This window comes from Danio aesculapii, chromosome 12, assembly GCF_903798145.1.
Source record: "Danio aesculapii chromosome 12, fDanAes4.1, whole genome shotgun sequence".
In the NCBI taxonomy this organism is placed as follows: domain Eukaryota; kingdom Metazoa; phylum Chordata; class Actinopteri; order Cypriniformes; family Danionidae; genus Danio; species Danio aesculapii.
In genome coordinates this window covers 517,141-536,552 of record NC_079446.1, presented here as the reverse complement: position 1 = coordinate 536,552, position 19,412 = coordinate 517,141, and the positions used below count along the sequence as shown (strand labels likewise).

Sequence of the window (19,412 nt, the reverse complement as noted above, 5' to 3'; positions counted from 1 at the left end):
ATATTTGTTATTTATTTATTTTAATATGGTTTAATGAGATGAACAAACATAGACTACTATTTATATATAGTATATTTATTATTATTATAATAAACGTAGCAATAAATATACCCCAGTATAATTTTATATACTTTTGTATATTTGTTATTGGGGATGCAGTGGTGCAGTAGGTAGTGCTGTCGCCTCACAGCAAGAAGGTAGCTGGTTTGAGCCTCGGCTGGGTCAGTTGCCATTTCTGTGTGGAGTTTGCATGTTCTCCCTGCGTTCGCGTGGGTTTCCTCCCGGTGCTCCGGTTTCCCCCAAAGTCCAAACACATGCGCTATAGGGGAATTGGGTAGGCAAAATTGTCTGTAGTGTATATGTGTGAAGGACTGTGTGTGGATGTTTCCCAGAGATGGGTTGCAGCTGAATGGGAATCCGCTGCGTAAAAATGTGCTGGATAAGTTGGTGGTTCATTCCGCTGTGGCAACCCCAGATTAATAAAGGGACTAAGCTGAAAAGAAATGAATGTTACTTATTTATTTATTTATTTTAACATTGTTTAATGAGATGAACAAACATAAGCTACTATTTATATTGCACTAACATTATAAGAATAAGTGTAGCAATAAATATGAAAGCACCCCAGTGGTGAAACAATAATGCATGTCATATTTCACACCTCCGGCTCATCTGGCTCATTAAAGCCGCCTTCATCCGTCATCCGCCAATCAAATCCGTCCGCGCACTTTCCTAAACGACAAGTCAAGAAAATCCTCCCGGGACACACACACACACACACACACACACACACACACACACAGAGCACCACCAGCGCTCTTTTCTACACTCCACAGCCAATATGGATATACGAGTCTGCATCTCACAGTGGAAATATAGCCTACTTGAAGGGGGTTTAATGCCGCAAAACAACTCAAAGTGACGCGGATAAAGTCCCGAAGAGAATGGCCGATCACAGAGAGTCCTCAACGGGATGGCAACTCTCATCATCGCGCCTTTGGATCCACATAAACTACTAATAATGTTTTCCTTCAGCATCACCTGCATCTCCATCCTCTACCTTCTGCTGGGATGCTGCGACTCCTCCGAAAACTCTCAGAAGCTGTCATTGGGATGGTATGATAATAATAATAATAGTCGGAGTGCATTGAGAGGGCTGGAGGGGGGTGTGGATGGCAATAGTTCAGCCCGGGAGTGGATGGCTCTCCGGCGGCTTCCACACGCGCTGATCATCGGGGTGAAGAAGGGAGGCACGCGGGCGCTGCTGGAGTTTCTGCGGCTCCATCCGGACATCCGAGCGCTCGGGGCGGAACCGCACTTCTTTGACCGGCATTATTCCCGTGGGCTCGGATGGTACAGGTGAGTTACACACTGCGTAAAGCTGGTTTATAATGCATGCTTTTGGTGCTGTTATCAATGTAAAATCAGAACTTTAATATTATGTGACGCTGGACCACATGACCAGCCATAAGGGTCGATTATTTGTAAATGTACCTTTATACGCATGTGAAAGCGGAGTAAATAAGCTTTCCATTATCATTATCACTACCATTGACACCGGGAATCTAAATATTGGGGAAAAAGCGCTATTAAAACTGTCCAAATTAACTTCTTAGCAATGATGCAACATAAAAAAGGACAACAAAGTCAGTAATAAGGGTCAGTCTTTGGAAATGTACATTTTACACAGCATCTGAAAGCCGAATAAGCTTTGCATGAATGTATATTTGGTAAGGATTGGACATTATTTGGCTGAGATATGACTATTTGAAAATCATGTATTAAACGGGTTTATAATGCATGCTTTTGGTGCTGTTGTCAATGTAAGCTCTGAACTTTAATGTTATGTGACGCTGAACCACAAAACAAGTCATAAGGGGGGTTATTTTTAGGAAACATGATCTGAAAAAAATTAATAAATAAACTGCATTAATTAAAATAATAATAAATACACTTTTAATGTAATCAAGTTGCAGTATTCATGTGGACTCGCCTGGTACAGGTGAGTTACACACTTCGTATCTAACAGATGTTTATAACGCATGTTTTTGGTTGTATTTGGTTGTCTCGGAACTTTAATGTTATGTGACACTGGAAAGGTATTTTTTAGGACCATCTGAAAACTGAATAAATGAGCTTTGGATTAATTAAAAACAACAACACATTTTTAAATTAAATCAAGTTGCACTATTCATATGGGGTCAGATGGTGCAGGTGAGTTACACAGTGTAAAAACAGGTTTATAACGCATGTTTTGGTGCTGTGGTTAATGTAAGCTGGGAATAATGTGACCTTGGACCACAAAACTTTGGGGAAAGTTACTCCCCAAAAAACGTCTAGTTGCATTATTTAGTTACTTTTCATGGCAAGTCAGAGTTTGAGTTACTTTTGCGTTACTTTTCCTTACCTGGCTGAGACTTGATCTCTTTCAGAACTTGCACGGTTTCTTCTTCTTTTTTAATAGAGGAGCTCTGCAATTAACAACACAATATATAAACTTCACTTATCTTTAAAAACACATAAGAAAATAATAATGTAGGATAATGTTATCTTCCTGAGCCCAGAGCTGTACATGTCAGATATACAGACTAATTGAAAGTTAATTGAAACTCAAATATTATTAATTAATTGATGAAAGTAATGCACTACTTTACTCTTGAAAAGTAATATTATTACATAACTTGCGTTACTTGAACACTGAATACCAGTCATAAGGGTAAATGTTTAGAAATTGACATTTTAACACTTTCTGAAAGCTGAATAAATGAGCTTTCCATTAATGTTTGGTTTGCTGAGATTCTGATATCTGAGAGATCAAAAAAAGTCAGAATATTGAGAAAAAAATCGGCTTTAAAATTGTCTAAATTAAGTTCTTGGCAATGCATATTACTATAAAATATACGTTTTGATATACTGACAGTGGGAAATTTACAAAACGTCATCATGAAACATTATTTATTACAGTTATCTGGTTTGTCCATATCTGATCCAGCGTTGGGTTAATTAAACCCGGCCTTTTCAAATTGTTTATGTATATGTTTATAATTGTAAAATTATGTAAATTACCTTTTTTCTGCAATGTTTAAAAAAATACACATATTGCAAAGTTGGGTCAAAGATGGACAAACAGTTGGGTTAAAATGTGCTATTTAAATTGAATAGAAAAAATGAACCCAATGTTGGGTTAGTCAAAATTTGACCCAACATTGGTTTTAGAGTGCATGTTGTACAGTATATCAGATTTTTATTTAGGAATGAATATTACATTATCAAAATACACTCAACGGCCACTTTGTTAGGTACTAGTACCGGGGTTGGACCCCTTTTAGTCGTCAGAACTGCGTTAATCCTTGGTGGCGTAGACTCAACAAGCTACTGGAAATATTCCTCAGAGATTTTGCTCCATATTGACATGATAGCATCACGCAGTTGCTGCAGATTTGTCGGCTGCACATCCATGATGCCAATCTCCCGTTCCACCACATCCCTAAGGTGCTCTATTGGATTGAGCTCTGGTGACTGTGGAGGCCATTTGAGTACAGTAAACTCATTGTCATGTTCAAGAAACCAGTCTGAGATGATTGGCGCTGGATGATTTTGATGCAGGAAACTATATTGTTTTGATGTTGGAATGGTATCCACCTGAGTAAATAACAGCATTTTCTTTTTGTGTTTACCTGCATTAATATTTTAAAACTGTCATATTATATTTTAACATTATTAATAATAATAATGAAGATGTTCACATTTCTTCTTTGACGACATCATTTATTCAAGCATTGCATGCTGGGAGCTCTAGTTTAAAGACAGTGGGACATAATAATATTCCTACAGTAATATTTAACTGGCAGCCAAGAATATTACACAAAGTCACATGTTTGTTTGTTTTTTCATGCGTTGCAGCATTTCTTTTCAGACACATAGCACATGCTGCTCATTTTCAGTGTCTCTTGCAGAAATAAATCAGAGCTTATGCTTCCGTCCTAAAGTGCAAATTCCACCAGTGCATCCGCCTCCCAAAAGATTGTTTCTGATGAACGTAAGCGTATTATTTGACGAGGCGTGCTATCAATATAACACTAGGCCATATCACAATATTCATAAGGGTTTGGGTGACAGAAATAATGCCATCTGGTTATTGCAATCCACTGAAGTGGGTCTGGATATAAGTTGGCAGTGTTAATCATCTCTGGAGCGGTTGCCAGATGTTCCTTAATATCGAGAACACTTATGTGTGTGAATGTTTCTGTGTGAGAAACCACAGAGCTGCGTTTAAAATATGCCCACTTCATTAGAATTAGACAAAATATTTGGTGGAGGGGGGATTTAGTCTTCTGCTGCTGTAATTTTAGGAGAAACACGTCACTCAATCTACTGGACAATATACTTTTACATATATTATACATATATTTTTTTAATAAAGTTTTTACAGCATTTAATTTATTTTTCTTCTGAGGAAAGTCTGATCTCTTAGTCTTGATGGAATATATATATATTAGCCCCTTCATCTCCTTCCCTGCTGTTGAGGAGTTTGTACAGCAATGTGTGTTTTAGGTATATTACGGTGGGGGAAGCCCTAATGCACGTCCTGAGTGAGGAACAGGACTTCTCTGTGTCCTGGGAATGAAATATAAACGATCAGAGAAAGAGAAAGTAAGATTGCGGGTAAACATGAAGAGTTATTTAACCTTCCTTTAGATTAATCCCTTCATTATCACAGCTTGCCAAATATCACAGTGAAATACTCAAATAATCTGCCCCTGTCGATCAGCAGGAGGTTAGAAATGTGTATTTTACACACACACACACGCACACGCACGCACGCACGCACGCAAGCACGCACACACACACACACACACATATATCTTGAAAGTACACTACTATTAAATGCATTTTTTTGAGACACCAAAAACCATCCCCACCACAGCTACATTACAGCTTCTCTAAAACATTCAGTCATAGTTTTTTATGTAATAGCGGGTTATAATCACACCAAAACTTATTAAACGGTAGGTGAATTATAATTGAGCGAAATTGAGCACAATTTCCATAATTATACTTTATTTATTAATTATTTTTATAGGGGTTTTCACCTTTATTGATAGGACAGTGGAGATTTACAGACAGGAAAGTATGGGGAGCAGAGAGAGAGGAGGGATCAGCAAAGGACCTCGAGCCAGGAATCAAACTCGGGTCGCCGTGAGCACCTGGATGCTATATGTCGACACACTAACCACTAGGCTATTAGCGCCGATGAATTATACTTTATTTATAGATAAATGTCTATGGTTCTGCATATATTGACTTCATTTTGCTGGAGTTTATTTCACTTTACTTCAGGATGCATTAATGCCACCCTGTAGGTCTATTGGAGACATTCATAAGTATTCCTAGCAAATCTAATAAATGTTGAAGACATACTCGTTACCTAAATGCACTAAATCACACTTCAGCAGCGTTTATTTGAAAGCGCACAAGAAGATCTGCACTTAAGCAGCGTATATTTGAGAGCGTGAAAGAAGTTATGTGCACGAGCAGAGGAAATCGGCGCACAAGCGAAAAGATTTGCATGCTCGTATTACATGAAGGCGCTCTTGACTTGTAATACTGCGCTCACGATATTTGTCATTGAAATAACGCCACAGGTAGTTGGAAGATCTGTGTAAAAGGCCTGCCGCCACAGCTGGAAAATATCCTAGAGGAAACACTGAACACTATACTCATATATTCCCTAGCAGGGGATTTTCTGAGTGCTCTCCAATGTAGGTGAAAATCATCCAAAAACACACTGGCAGTGGCTGGAAACTTTTTAGCAAATGCTGGCAGGGAATGAGTTAAGATTTAGTTTTCCTGATTGGCTACAGAACAAACCACTGTTGACCGAAGATTTGGCTAATTAACCTAGTTAACCTAATTAAGCCTTTAAATCCCACTCTGAAACCTGTTAGCCATGCAGCACCCCACATATGTGAAGTTACACCTACCTAACTCATTATGGTAACAGTTCTTGACTCTAGTGAGCTACAAACACTAATTAGGTATCATTGGAAAAAAGACACTTTGAGCTTTACTATGGTTCATCTAGAGCAGAGGTGCCCAAAGTAGGACCTGCAGGCCCAAGTTGGCTAATGGTAACCTTTGGTTTGGCCCACCATTGCATCTGAAATGAGAGGGAGGATGATGAGGAGTTGGTAGGGGCGAATGCCTTTGACAGAGATCGTCATTTCAAATTTTACGTAACCTTTAGTTTCTTTGTTTAATTGAGGAGCCACAATAAAAATGAAGGTTTCAATTAAATGTTGTCAATGAATCAGACTTCGAATCAGATTGTACTATGAGTTGACAGATAGAGGACAATGCACAAGACATCGGTGAGCAAATCAAGGCAAATGGCTAGTGTATTCAGCATTGATCTCCATTGTGTTTTAAATGGGATTGTTTATGTTTAGGTTCATTATAAAACATTACAAATGCTACTGCATCATTAATTTATGTTTTAAAGCAAGAATATGTTTAAATATTAGCAAATAAATGAGGAAGATACCCATGGCCAATTTAATGGGCAACACTTTATTTTGATGGTGCATTTGAGTATTAGTAGACTGTCTGCTTAATATCTGCTGATACTGCTCCATCAACAGACATGTAACTGACTATAAGAAAGTAAGTACATGTCAACTTACACTAACCCTAACCCAACAGTCTAATAATCTAATGACAATTAATTGGCATGTAGATGCAGTGTAACTTAATTCAACAATTGGACTATCAAAATAGAGTGTGACCATTTAATGTAATACAGTTATAATGTAATGTGGTATATTTAACTTCAGCCCACAGCCCTCAGTCAAGTTTGATTTTGGCTCTTTCTAAGAAAGTTTGGGCATCCCTGATCTAGAGTGTTTGAGTTACAGATGCTTTTCAAGGTTAAAAGTTGTTGGAGAAAAAAGATCAAGCTCCAATAACGCAATCCAAAAAACTGCGGTTAAATAAAAAAGAGGGATCACAAAATACAGAACACCACAGAGTTTACAGATATTTTGAAAGTCTATATGTGCAATATAAATAAAGATGGCTGGATTTACGCGGTTGTCATACAAGGCGTTTCCCTACAGGCGTGTTGCTTTGATATTCCTTTGTGTTTGCGTGTTTCCTCATACACCCCCAGTGTTTCGCTGTGAGCTGAGAGACAGACTGTCATCTCACTGAGACCAGATGGACCTCACAGCATGACGGACCACTTGACATTATTGGGAGACCCGTCAATTGATCTTTAACCCCAGTCACATTTTCCACCAAACATAATGATGTGTGCCAGAGACTTCATATGGTCAGAGGCTCTATAGATAACCGGCCAAACCCAGATCCTGGAATCTGTCCATGCTGATGTATACGGGTCTAATGGAATGGAGCGGTCATTAATCTTGTTATCAAGCGTAGATTAAATCTGTAGGTGTGTGTGTGTGTGTGTGTGGGGGGGGGGGGGGGGTGCAGGTTTTGTAATCTCAATTCAGATCTCTAACAAAGAGAAAACAGAGAGATCTGGAGGTGATAGATGGAGTTTTGTCCTTATAGTGTTTCTACAATTGATCGGTGCCCGTGCTTGACCTTCACTTCACGCTTGTATTAAACCGGGCTGCTTGAGATTTGGTTTCAATTAGCAAGAGGTTTTATTCTGCTGAGGCTCCGAGTTCATGTTTCAAACGCCAATACTGTCACTTTGCTTTAAAGAAATCTATTTGCTGAGAGAGAATCGCCCTCGATAGTGCACCAGACACAGTATAGTACTAAAACTATAGTGTTTTTGAATCAGCCTATTGTAATGTGCTTAAAATAATCTGTTGTGCTGATTCTAAAGTTGCTATGGTAACACAACAACAATAGTAATTAACCTGTTGTGGTGATTCTATAGTTGCTATGGTAAAAGCAACTATAATGATCTGTTGTGGTGATTCTATAGTTGCTATAGTAATAAACTATAGTGATATAAATAAATGACAGAATACTGTAGTTTTCTTCAAATAGAGTATATTATACTACAATACACCACAGTTAACTGTAGTAAAAACTAAAGTATTCTACATTATTCATTACATTATCAGTTCTGGATTATTAAAAAAAACTATAGTCAAATAATATACAGAATATGCACTTTATAAAAGGATTCAGAAACATTGTAGTATTCACAGAAACTGACTGTAGTGTTTTTTCATGTGGGTCTGTTCATGTTCAATAAGGCAAATGAGATCCGTTTACACTTGTGAACTCTGAAAAGCATCAATATATAGATTCAGAACTACTAGAAGGACCGACGAGTCAAACCTAAAAATGTAGGAGCGTCCTCCTGGAGCCGTCTGGTAAAATAACCAGCATGTGTGTTTCTCACTAGTCCTTCCCTGTGTGTGTCCATCCACCGATTTTTCTGCACAGTATTGCATAAAAACACACCAAGAAACTCCAACATGTGCATAAACTCTGAAAATGAGCATTAAAAACTGAGTAGGATGAACTTTTTATATAATTTATTATAAAAGAAAAAGTAAAAATAAACTACAATGCAAACACTTTTCCCAAAAATATTTCCAGCATGCGCATTAAAAAAGTCATGTTGTGTTGTGTAATGTTGTGACTGGATAACTAGTTGACTGATCTCATCTCAAATATTGCTGTTTTAATAATTCTGCAAACACCTGAGTGAACATATTTGGTACATTAACCTATACAACTGTCTTCATTCATTCATTCATTCATTCATTTTCTTTTAGCTTAGTCCCTTTATTAATCTGGGGTTGCCACAGTGGAATGAACCACCAACTCATCCAGCATATGTTTTACACAGCGGATGCCCTTCCGGCTGCAACCCGGTACTGGGAAATATACAATAGTTTTAAATTCTATAGTTGCTATGGTAACACAACAACTAAACATTTTAATTAACCTCTACAAAATCTCCTTGCTCTGTTAAATATTGAAATATTGATAAATAATTTTGTCTTGAAGGGTAAATTGCGCTTTTATTGTAAACACATGGGATGCAAATGTAACATTTTAAGTTGCATAAACTAAATTTGCAACTTTTGCACGGGAATATAGCTAGTAATAACAATGCTGCGTCTGTAATTTGGTGTTGCATCTGATGTCACATTACAGGATCTCATTTGCAATTCATAGAGAGGCCATTAAAACCAGCATTTAAATTCATACTCCTGAATTCAAAGCCAAGCCGTGAGTTTGGCAAGGGTGTTTGCTTTTTAAAATGCATATGTTTAAACACCAAAATCGTAATTGTGCAGCTAATCAGAGACGCTTGTGAGCATTCCAGTCCTGATAATGCAGAAATCAGACTTGCCTTTATAGACATTCATTGGCTTGTCCCGAGAGGAGCATTTTTGAGGCTATTAATTATTAACGCTCTGTCAATACGAGTAGTGCATCTACTTCACAAGGACAGACCCTCATTGTGGAGTATAAGATCTATTTTAAATGAACCAATAATAAAAACAGCCAGATTTGGATCTGCTATGTGGTTTTTATACAAAGAAAAACATGATTCATGCTACAAGAGCCTGTCAGTGATTACAAATATAGTTAATCATTCGCCCTCCTGTTAAATATTGCTTTAGTTTTTATTACAAGGTAATAAAATATTATTTAAAATGATATTTATTTCGGCGGTTCATTCCACTGTGGCGACCCCTGATGAATAAACGGACCAAGCCCAAGGGAAATTAATGCATTTTTTAAAACATTATATTTTAAATTACAATTTTTAATGTCTAATTCATTTTGTTGTTGTCATAATGACTTAATATTTTACTAGTTATTTTTGCAACTAGAATTCAGCTTAAAGTGCAATTTAAAGGTTTAATTGGGTTAATTGGGTAAGTCATTGGACAATTAACCTAATAATAATAATAATAATAATAATAATAATAATAATAATAATAATAATAATAATAGGTAACCTAATAATCTAGTAAAAAAATAAAAACAATTCTAATAATTATTTTTAAATATTTATAAATATTTTCTAAATAATAATAATAATAATAATAGTAATTCCAATAATTACAAAAATATTTCTAATTAAGTGGCTAATAATTTTGACCTCAGAAATTGTTTTTAAATTTTTTTAAATCTGCCTTTATTCCAGTCAAATTATAAGAAATAAGACTTTCTCCAGAAGAAAAAAATATATAATAGGAACTACTGGGAAAATTTCAATGCTCTGTTAAACATTCATTCATTCATTTTCTTGTCGGCTTAGTCCCTTTAATAATCTGGGGTCACCACAGCGGAATGAACCGCCAACTTATCCAGCATTTTTATTACGCAGCGGATGCCCTTCCAGCCGCAACCCATCTCTGGGAAACATCCACACACACTCATTCACACACATACACTACGGTCAATTTAGCCAACCCAATTCCCCTATAGCGCATGTGTTTGGACTGTGGGGGAAACCGGAGCACCTAGAGGAAACCCACGCCAACGCAGGGAGAACATGCAAACTCCACACAGAAACACACACTGACCCAGCCGAGATTCGAACCAGCGATCTTCTTGCAGTGAGGCGACAGCACTACCTACTGCGACACTGCGTTGCCCTCTGTTAAACACCAATTGAAAAATATATTCAAAAAAAGAAAAATCACAGTAGGAACAATAATGAAATGTGTATATAATATTGCAGGAAAACGACATGGTTAATTAGGCAAGTGATTGGACAGCAATGGCTTCTGTAAATTTCCAATTATTTCTAATAATAACTCCAATACTTAGGGGGTAATAATATTGATCTCAAAATCTTATATCTGCTTTTATTCCAGTCAGATTATAGGAAACAAGACTTTCTCCAGAAGAAAATATATAAAACACTCTCAGAAATAAAGGTCCGCGAGCTGTCACTGGGGTGGTACCCTTTTAAAAGCTACAAATTTGCACCTTAAAGGTCCATATTAATACCTCAAGGGTACATATTAGTACTTAAAAAGTACAAAAGTGTTCCTCTTAAAATGTTTAGGTACTAATATATACTTTTGTGGCACCAACATGGACCCTTTAAGTACAAATATGTACCTTTTGAAAGAGTACCACACCAGTGATAGCTAGCATACCTTTATTTCTGAGTGTAGGAAATGTGCATGCTCTGTTAAACAGCGTTTGGAAAATAATACAAAATTCACAGGAGGGCTAATAATTAGTCTAATGAAACTGTGTATAATATTGTGTGAAAGTGGCATGGTTTATGATGTTAGTTTTGGCTCAGTGTGTGGTTTGGCAAAGGTATAGTGTATTTTAAGGCTCCACCATAAGGCTGGATGGTGATTGGGCTCTCATTAGGGCCCTCGGGGGGCCTCTGGATGGGGATCAGGCGTCTGCGGCCCCTGATGATGGATGTTTCTGGGAAGTGGACGAGGCACAGTTACAACTGACTGACTCTTTAATGGCCTCTATATGCAAAGAAACGGATGATTGGGTCCAAATGGACACACACACACACACACACACACACACACACTAAAACACACACACACACAGTAAAACACACACACTGCCTGATGTCCATTGTCTTACTGCAAAAGCATATCTCTGTTTTGTAAAATGCCTCGCTCGGTTGAACATCATTTGGGAAACATTGGAAAAAAAATGAAGTAAAAAAGAAATAAATCACAGGAAGGCTAACAACGCTGACTTGAACTGTATCAATGCATATAAAGAATCAAGCAATGCAGTGGTGCTAACTACAAGTAAGTAAAACTTAAAATGACAAACAAAATATCCCTAATATTCCATGGCTTGGACAAAAACCAAATATAAAATCCCCTGACTTTCAACGTCTGCATTAGACCTTTTCCATGATATTCCAGAAAATGTGGAACCCTGTTATTTGCAAGTCAGCATTTGTTAAAAAATAAATAAATAACAAACGAAAGGCTTCATCATCATCATCATCATCCCATTAAACAGATTCATTGGAATGAAAGAAATCCTCATTGCATCCATAGCTGCAGTGGATGCTGTAATTGGCTCACATCTGTTTGTGCTGCTGATGAGGCCAGAGAGCAGCTCATACACACTCCACCTGCCACACACACCAGCTGAGCCCACATTACCATACACACACACACACACACACACACACACACACACACACACACGCACACACACACACACACACACACACACACACACACAATGATCAATACACACCGCAGCGTTCGGTTCATTCAGTATACCTCCGAGAGCGAGGCCAAATGCAGCTGCAATTAATAGAGACTGGGACTGAACACAGAGTAGCGAATCAAACAATGAAGTACAGCTATTTTGATAATCGATTAGTTGGCCAATTATTATTATTTTTTTCAATGAAATTTAGATTAAAATACTTTTATTTGGAGTTTTGCTTATTATAACTACATAAGCTTTTAAATAAGAGTTTTATTTATGTATAAAAGTATACTTGAAAAAATATAAAAGACACATATCGAGTTTATTGATCTTTAATTTTGACATTTGAATGAAAAACATTGATCTTGAACAGAAAAACTTTGAAAATTGACCCTAAATGAAAAACAAAGCTTGTTTTTGAACAGTAAAACTTCTCTAAATATCCAAAATATACATAAACAAGAAGCAAAAACAAGTGTTGTACTGCTATTATATTCACATTAAGAAATTAGGACATAAACATGCTGACATTAAGATATTAAGCAACAGAATTTGTCGAAATATCAAAATTATAAATAAATAATAAAAATAATAAAATAAAAATAACAAAATAAAAATAAAAGAAGTATTATTTCTCTTACCCCATTGATTATTGTGCTTGTTTTTAACTTAATTTTAACTCATTAACTCTGAAAACAAGACAATAATTTTTGCTTGTCTATACAATGTTTCTTGATTTAAGAATTTGTCAATATTTGTACTAAAAACAAGACAAAAACTCTAAGAAAGAAACTATTTCTTGCAATGCACAACTAGAATTTGTGCGTGAACTGTCCCTTTAAGAGTCATTTTTATTGAAGACCCCATTAAACAGATTCATCACAACCATGAAACTCTTCTCACATCCATCCACAAAGCTGTAGCTGATACAGAAGACATGATCCTGTAATGTCCAACAGTACGTCAGAAACCCTTGTGTTCGCTGGAGGACAGATACGAGCGGTCACATCACTTGCAGCCGGTGAATAATTGATGACAGGGTCTAATAGACTCGCTGGCCCCATCATCGGCATAGGTAAACAGGGAAGTCTTTAGGCTAAGTGCTCTTTGTGATGGAGTCATTGATAATGCAGGTCTGAGTCTGTCTCCTACAGAGGACACGTCATATACAACTGTCCTCAGTGACAGAGAACTAGGCATGGGACGATAACCGGTTTCAAGGTTTACCACGGTTTGGAAAAGTCAAGGTATTATGAAAGCAAAACGTTTCTTTGATATGTCGTGGTTTTTGTTTTGAAATTAATGTTTTTGAAGCTAATGAAGACAGCAGAAGTCAGTCAGCTCAATTATTGAGCCTGACATGTTTACTGCTCCAAAATATTATAAACGTTTCTTCAAATAAAACTGATTGTGTTCAATATGGGGAAAATAAGTTGTTTTTACCCACACATTTAAAAAAACATTGTATTTGTCTATAATTAGATCGTTGGTTCTGATGTGTTTCTGACAATAAAATAAAATGTCCATACCTTGGATGTTGGATATTCTGATCCATTTATTGTCCATTTCATCAAGAGTAAAAATCTAAATAAACATTAAACCATTGTCAAGTACATCCCGGTCAAAAAAATTATTTGAACTTCTTCTACGCCACCAGGTCATCGATAGGAGAGCATAAATAAATTATACACTCTCTAGTGGTGTGAAAGAAAATTACAACCAAAAATGGCTCCTACGAACATATTTTAGAGCAGTAATCACAATACCGTGATACCATCATACAGACAGAATCTGAATAAACTAAGCCAAATAATCTTTTTTTTGCTTTGGAATAAGATTATTTTGTTTGCCAAAATGGCAGATTATTTTCCTTGTGTTAAAGAAAAACGTTCTTTTTAAAAAAGGTGTTTTACTTGCGTAGAAAATGCTTCTTGATTTAAGACTTTTGAGATATTTGGACTAGGAACAAGAGAAAAACTCTAAGCACGACAAACATTTTTGCAGTGTATCCCTTATGCTGTGTAGGCACGTGCAAATAAATAGTGTGCAAATATACGTGTCAGCATTTTGACTTTATTCGCTTCATTTGCGCGTCAAATTCGACTCAATCGGACGTCAAATTAACTTAACAATAGACGCGTATTCGCGTAATGGGCAGGGCTTCTGTCTTCCTGGTGACTGGTTTCTTTGCTAAATGACTAACATGATTTTATTGATATAGTAGCTGTGCTTTATGTGCTTTAGGAAGGCTGAAAAACAGCGCAGATTTGTTCGGCGCCGTGTCTGAGTCCACTAGATCCTTTCTGAGGCTTGATGAGCTGTTGTCGGTGTCGGCAGGAGGATTTCCGCTCGGGACACCAACAACAGGCACTATGTCATAATCACGCTCCTACAAGAGCAAGCTCCTGATTGGTTAACACGGCGCAAAGGTTCGCTGAAGTTCAGAGTTTCCAACTCGAGCATTTCGTGTAATTTATTCGTGCCTCATTTGCGCAAATCGCACCGCAGGATGTCTATTTGCATCTTTGCATTGACTTAACATGTAAATCACTCGTGCTTGACGCTTCATCCACGTCTGGTGTGAACGCAGAGCAGAGTAGTTTCATGGTATTCATGCATGTCACTCCAGTCCTTTATTTTGCTAACGGAAATATAATCATCCTAAATATTCCTGCTTTTCTTCTTCTTTTAGGAGTATGATGCCCAAAGCTCTCAACGGTCAGATCGTGATGGAGAAAACGCCCAGATACTTTGTGACTCCAGAAACTCCTGGCCGCATTTACGCCATGTCGAAGGATATCAAGCTAATCGTGGTGGTGCGAGACCCGATCACCCGCGCCATTTCCGACTACACCCAAATCATCTCCAAAACGCCAGACATCCCCAGCTTCGAGAGCTTAACATTCAAGAACCGGTCCACGGGACAGATAGACGCTCTCTGGAGCCCGCTATACATCGGTCTGTACGCCAAACACCTGGAGCGATGGCTGGCTTATTTCCCACTCTCGCAGATCCATTTCGTACACGGAGAGAGACTAATAAGCGACCCGGCAGGTGAGTTAGGCCGTGTGCAGGACTTTCTCGGCCTCCAGAGGATTATTACGGATAAGCACTTCTACTTCAACAAGACCAAGGGTTTTCCTTGTCTTAAGAAGCCAGAGGGAAGCAGCAAACCTCACTGTCTGGGCAAAACCAAAGGCAGAACGCATGCGAGAATCCACCCTGAGGTCATCCAGAAACTGAAAGAATTCTACCAGCCTCACAATCTGAGGTTCTACCGAATGGCAGGCATGGACTTTGGATGGCAATGAGTGTTTTTATGGTGGACGCTTATGGTTATTAAGTCAATGTTGGCAGATTTCTTAAACATAACGCTTAGGATTGAACTGAGTAGCAGGAGAAATGTGAGGCAAGTGAAAAACGATATCTTTGGTTTGTCGATGGCTCCTCGGCTGTTCAAATCAATGTGTCTGCTGGATAGAGACAGGCCTGAGCACTTCGAGACAAGAGTAGTCTGAGAGGTTAAAGGGGTCATGAAACCAAAATTTCATTGATCTTTTGATTTATAAAGAGGTCATAGTACTATAAAAACACCCTGGAACTTTCAGATCACCTTGTTTTTAGCTTATTTTGAAGTCAGTCTAGGAACCACAGGCTCTGGAGAAGGGGTGTGCAAACTTGGTCCTGGAGGGCAGTTAGCTATGGTTCCATCCACCAATATTTATGAGCATTTTAGAATATCCCATTAAAAATGTGCATTGAAAAAAACTTATGCTCACTAATGATTAGGATCGACTTTTTATCAGGCTAGAAAAAGCTCATAACTGTAAACAGATCTAGTGAGTAAAGTCTGTGCAGGAGCAGCAGGAGCTGATTATTCGGTTCTCTTTAGTTTCTCATTGGGTGAAAACGCAGCTTTTTTTGTAAATGTTTTATACAATACTCCTGTACATAAATCTAATTTGCATCTTTGGATGGAAACACAGCTACAGTCACAGCTAAGTTTAAACTAATGCAAATAAACACACATGAGCAAGCGGATTAATATTTTACTAGTCATACTACGACCTTTCAGGTTAATGTGTTCAGGCAAGTTGATGGAGTTTAATAGTGGTTTATTCATTTTTAAATAAGCTAAACTCTAGAATAGACCAAACTTGGACACCCCTGTTCTGGAATGTTCTACTTTATGATTTAAGCTCCACCTCCTCAAAAGATTTACCCCCATTTCTACTGCACTGCCTGTTTATTGTGTTAAGCTGCGGTCACACTAGAGTTTGAGCTTGTGAAATTCTGTCGTACTGCGCTGCGAATAGGGGCGGGATTAAACAAGATTATTAGACATTAAAAAAAGCGAGCGATTGCTCCATGTTTTAAATTTCTATCCAGAGAGGTCATGTTTTAATATTCGATTGGTCTCACGCAGTCAAGTGATGCGATTTCGCAGGTCAGAGTTCACCAAGCTTGAACTTTGCACCGCAGCGACCTGCGAAACTTGACGCATGACCTTGCGTTTCCGGTCTGACGCAGTCTCGTGTGTATGAATGGAAGTCTATGGGGAGAAAAGTCCAGCGTGACCGCAGCTTTAATATGCAAAACTGTCAGCCAATCAGAGAAGTGGGCGTTTACTTCTGAGTCTACAATTGGCCACGCCCAATCAAAACTGAGCATTCTAATCATGTGAGGGTCAAAATCACACATAAAATATGAAATTACTGGATGTAAAAGTTTTAATAGCATTAATAGTGGATTTCAGAGAACGGTACAAAATAAAAAACTGAGGTAGTTCGTGAGCTCTTGCCATTTTTATGTATTTTTTATGTTGCCGATTCAAAAACTTCAATCATGTTTGAATCGATAATTCATATCAGAGATTTAAATAAACTGTAGCATAGATTTTATTGGTCATTGTTGCAGTATTTACACTGAATTTACACAGTAATTGTCGCACATCTGTTAGGGCTGGTCTACAATCACATTATATCCAAAGGCTCAGTTGTTGTTTATTTTGATTGTCTGCTATAATTGGTTCATATGTAGACAATATGCAGATGAGGCTTTTGAATATTCTCTCTGCATGCATGAATTTGCACTAGTCTGAAGCAAAGCCCACTAGAAAGCAAATAAATGACTTTGAGTTCCTGTATAGATGTTGTTTTACACAAAACTGCATTTTAAGATGTTAATGCTAAAAATTAATATATATTTCTTCACCATTTGTATTTATGTTTCTTTGTATGACATCTCTTGAATAAAAACACTGTATCATGACAATAAATTCCCTTCATGGTGGCACTGGAGATATTATTACAATATAAATGGCACTGTGGCCTCACAGCTAGAAGGTTGCTGGTTCGAGTCCCGTCTAGGTCAGTTGGTGTTTCTGTGTGGAGTTTGCATGTTCTCCCCGTGTTGGCGTGGGTTTCCTCTGGGTGCTCCGGTTTCCCCCACAGTCCAAACACATGCGAACTAAATTGGCCGTAGTGTGTGTGTGTGTGAATGAGTGTGTATTCCTAGTACTGGGTTACTGTGGTGACCCCTGATGTATAAAGGGACTAAGCCGAAGGAAAAAGAAATGAATGTATTATAATATACAACATCTGCCAGAGCCACTAAAGTTGGAAAAAGGTAAGATTTTGAATGAAAAACGTGAATAAACACCCACACCTCACATAATATGCCTGTTAGAGGCGTTATTACTTGATTACCCAACTATGACTGTTGCATGTCAAATGTGATTTATTGCTGAAACGTAAAGCTGAATTTTCTGAATCATTATATACCATTCAGTGTAACATCATTCTAATATTTTGCTGGATAATACATAAAACATGTTATTTTTTAAGGACTGTTAGAGCATTATAAGCTTAGCTAAGGGAGATGACCAGCTAAAACCAGCTTGACCAGACTAGCCAGGTAGGGAACCCAGCCAAAACCAACTATGTCCAGCTTAAACCAGGTTGGTCAAGCTGGTTTTAGCTGGTCATTTTCCAGCCTGACCAGCTAAGACCAGGCTGGAAATGGCTGGAAACCAGCCTGGAAGTGGCCAAAACCCCTCTAAAATCAGGCTGGTCAACCAACTAAAACCAGTCAACCAGATTAGGCTGGTTTAAGCAGGTTTTTTTCAGTAGGGAGGACACCACTTCTTTAATAAGACACATCTTGTAGTAGTTTACTATTACCATAATATAAAATATTACCATAATATAAAAATAATACATCATTATTAACAACAAATAGTCTAATATAAGGTTTCAAGAGTCTTTCCAGTCGGTAGAGGTATTTAAATCAGAAAGAGGTAAGATGAATGAAAATAAAAACGTCAACGAACACCCACACTTCACATGATGAGCCGACAGGAGGCGCTATTACTTCATTAATCAACTATGACTGTTCCATCAACCCGTAAATCAACTAATTAAATAAAAACTTACCTTTAATGGCACTTCCGGTCCGTCATGGTCTCAGAGAGTGTTTTCATTCACCTCCAAATTTGTAAAATGACGAAATTCTACCATAAAGTGAGGCAAACTGTAAATAAGATCTTCACAAAACCGTCTGTCTGCACTGATCTTCGTCGTGTTTTCTGTTCGCCATCTCTTCTTATGTTTAAAAGGTCACTGGAGTATAGACGATTTGTGTAGCTAAACAAACAAACCCGCCAATTTACCGCGCCACTTTTTACTGCCCAATTAAATTTAAGCTTGTTAAAGATCTACATCATGATTGGCTAGTGTCTGAAAAAAGGGCATACATTGTGAGTTTGAAAATTGCGAATATTTGATTCATTAATATCTGTAAATAAAATGTGTTTTAATTAATTAAATAAGCACTAGTTTTATTAGTATATGCTTATAAAATAAGCAAATACGTGTATAGACTTGTTTGGTTACAGTAATAAACGGGGCAACCTTTATTATTTAATATTGACATACATTATAATTAAATTAGTTTTATCAATCACAATATTATTGTAAATTATTTTTAAGCGGGCACTTTTGAATTCAATATGTTAATTAAAATGCATCTTAATCAGTTTTAATTAGTGTCAAATAATGAAATTATCCCACAGAATTGAAGAGAAAGTAACTTTGACCTCCAGTAGTGCATTACCATTACAGAACGTGATAAAACAGTCTACAGCGCCACCCTCTGGTCAAAACAATAAAGCGCCTATACATAGTATTTCAAAACTAATAATTTCAGGTTATAAAGGATCTTTATTATTGATCAGTATAGTT

At 37.4% G+C, this 19,412-nt stretch overlaps 1 protein-coding gene across 1 annotated transcript; it reads left to right on the top strand.

The window, feature by feature from the left end:
• The first annotated feature begins 897 nt into the window (after positions 1–897).
• On the top strand, positions 898–15,491 carry hs3st3l (heparan sulfate (glucosamine) 3-O-sulfotransferase 3-like). The gene is made up of 2 exons (XM_056469784.1): positions 898–1,359; positions 14,864–15,491. Exons 1-2 carry the CDS (start codon positions 974–976, stop codon positions 15,480–15,482), a joined length of 1,005 nt encoding a protein of 334 aa, XP_056325759.1. The 5' UTR covers positions 898–973; the 3' UTR covers positions 15,483–15,491.
• The last annotated feature ends 3,921 nt before the right edge of the window (positions 15,492–19,412 follow it).

Coding starts and splice junctions, on each gene's coding strand:
- hs3st3l (XM_056469784.1), top strand. CDS start 974: ATGGCAACTCTCATCATCGCGCCTTTGGATCCACATAAACTACTAATA. Junction 1,360..14,863: donor CGTGGGCTCGGATGGTACAG/GTGAGTTACACA, acceptor TTCTTCTTTTAG/GAGTATGATGCCCAAAGCTC.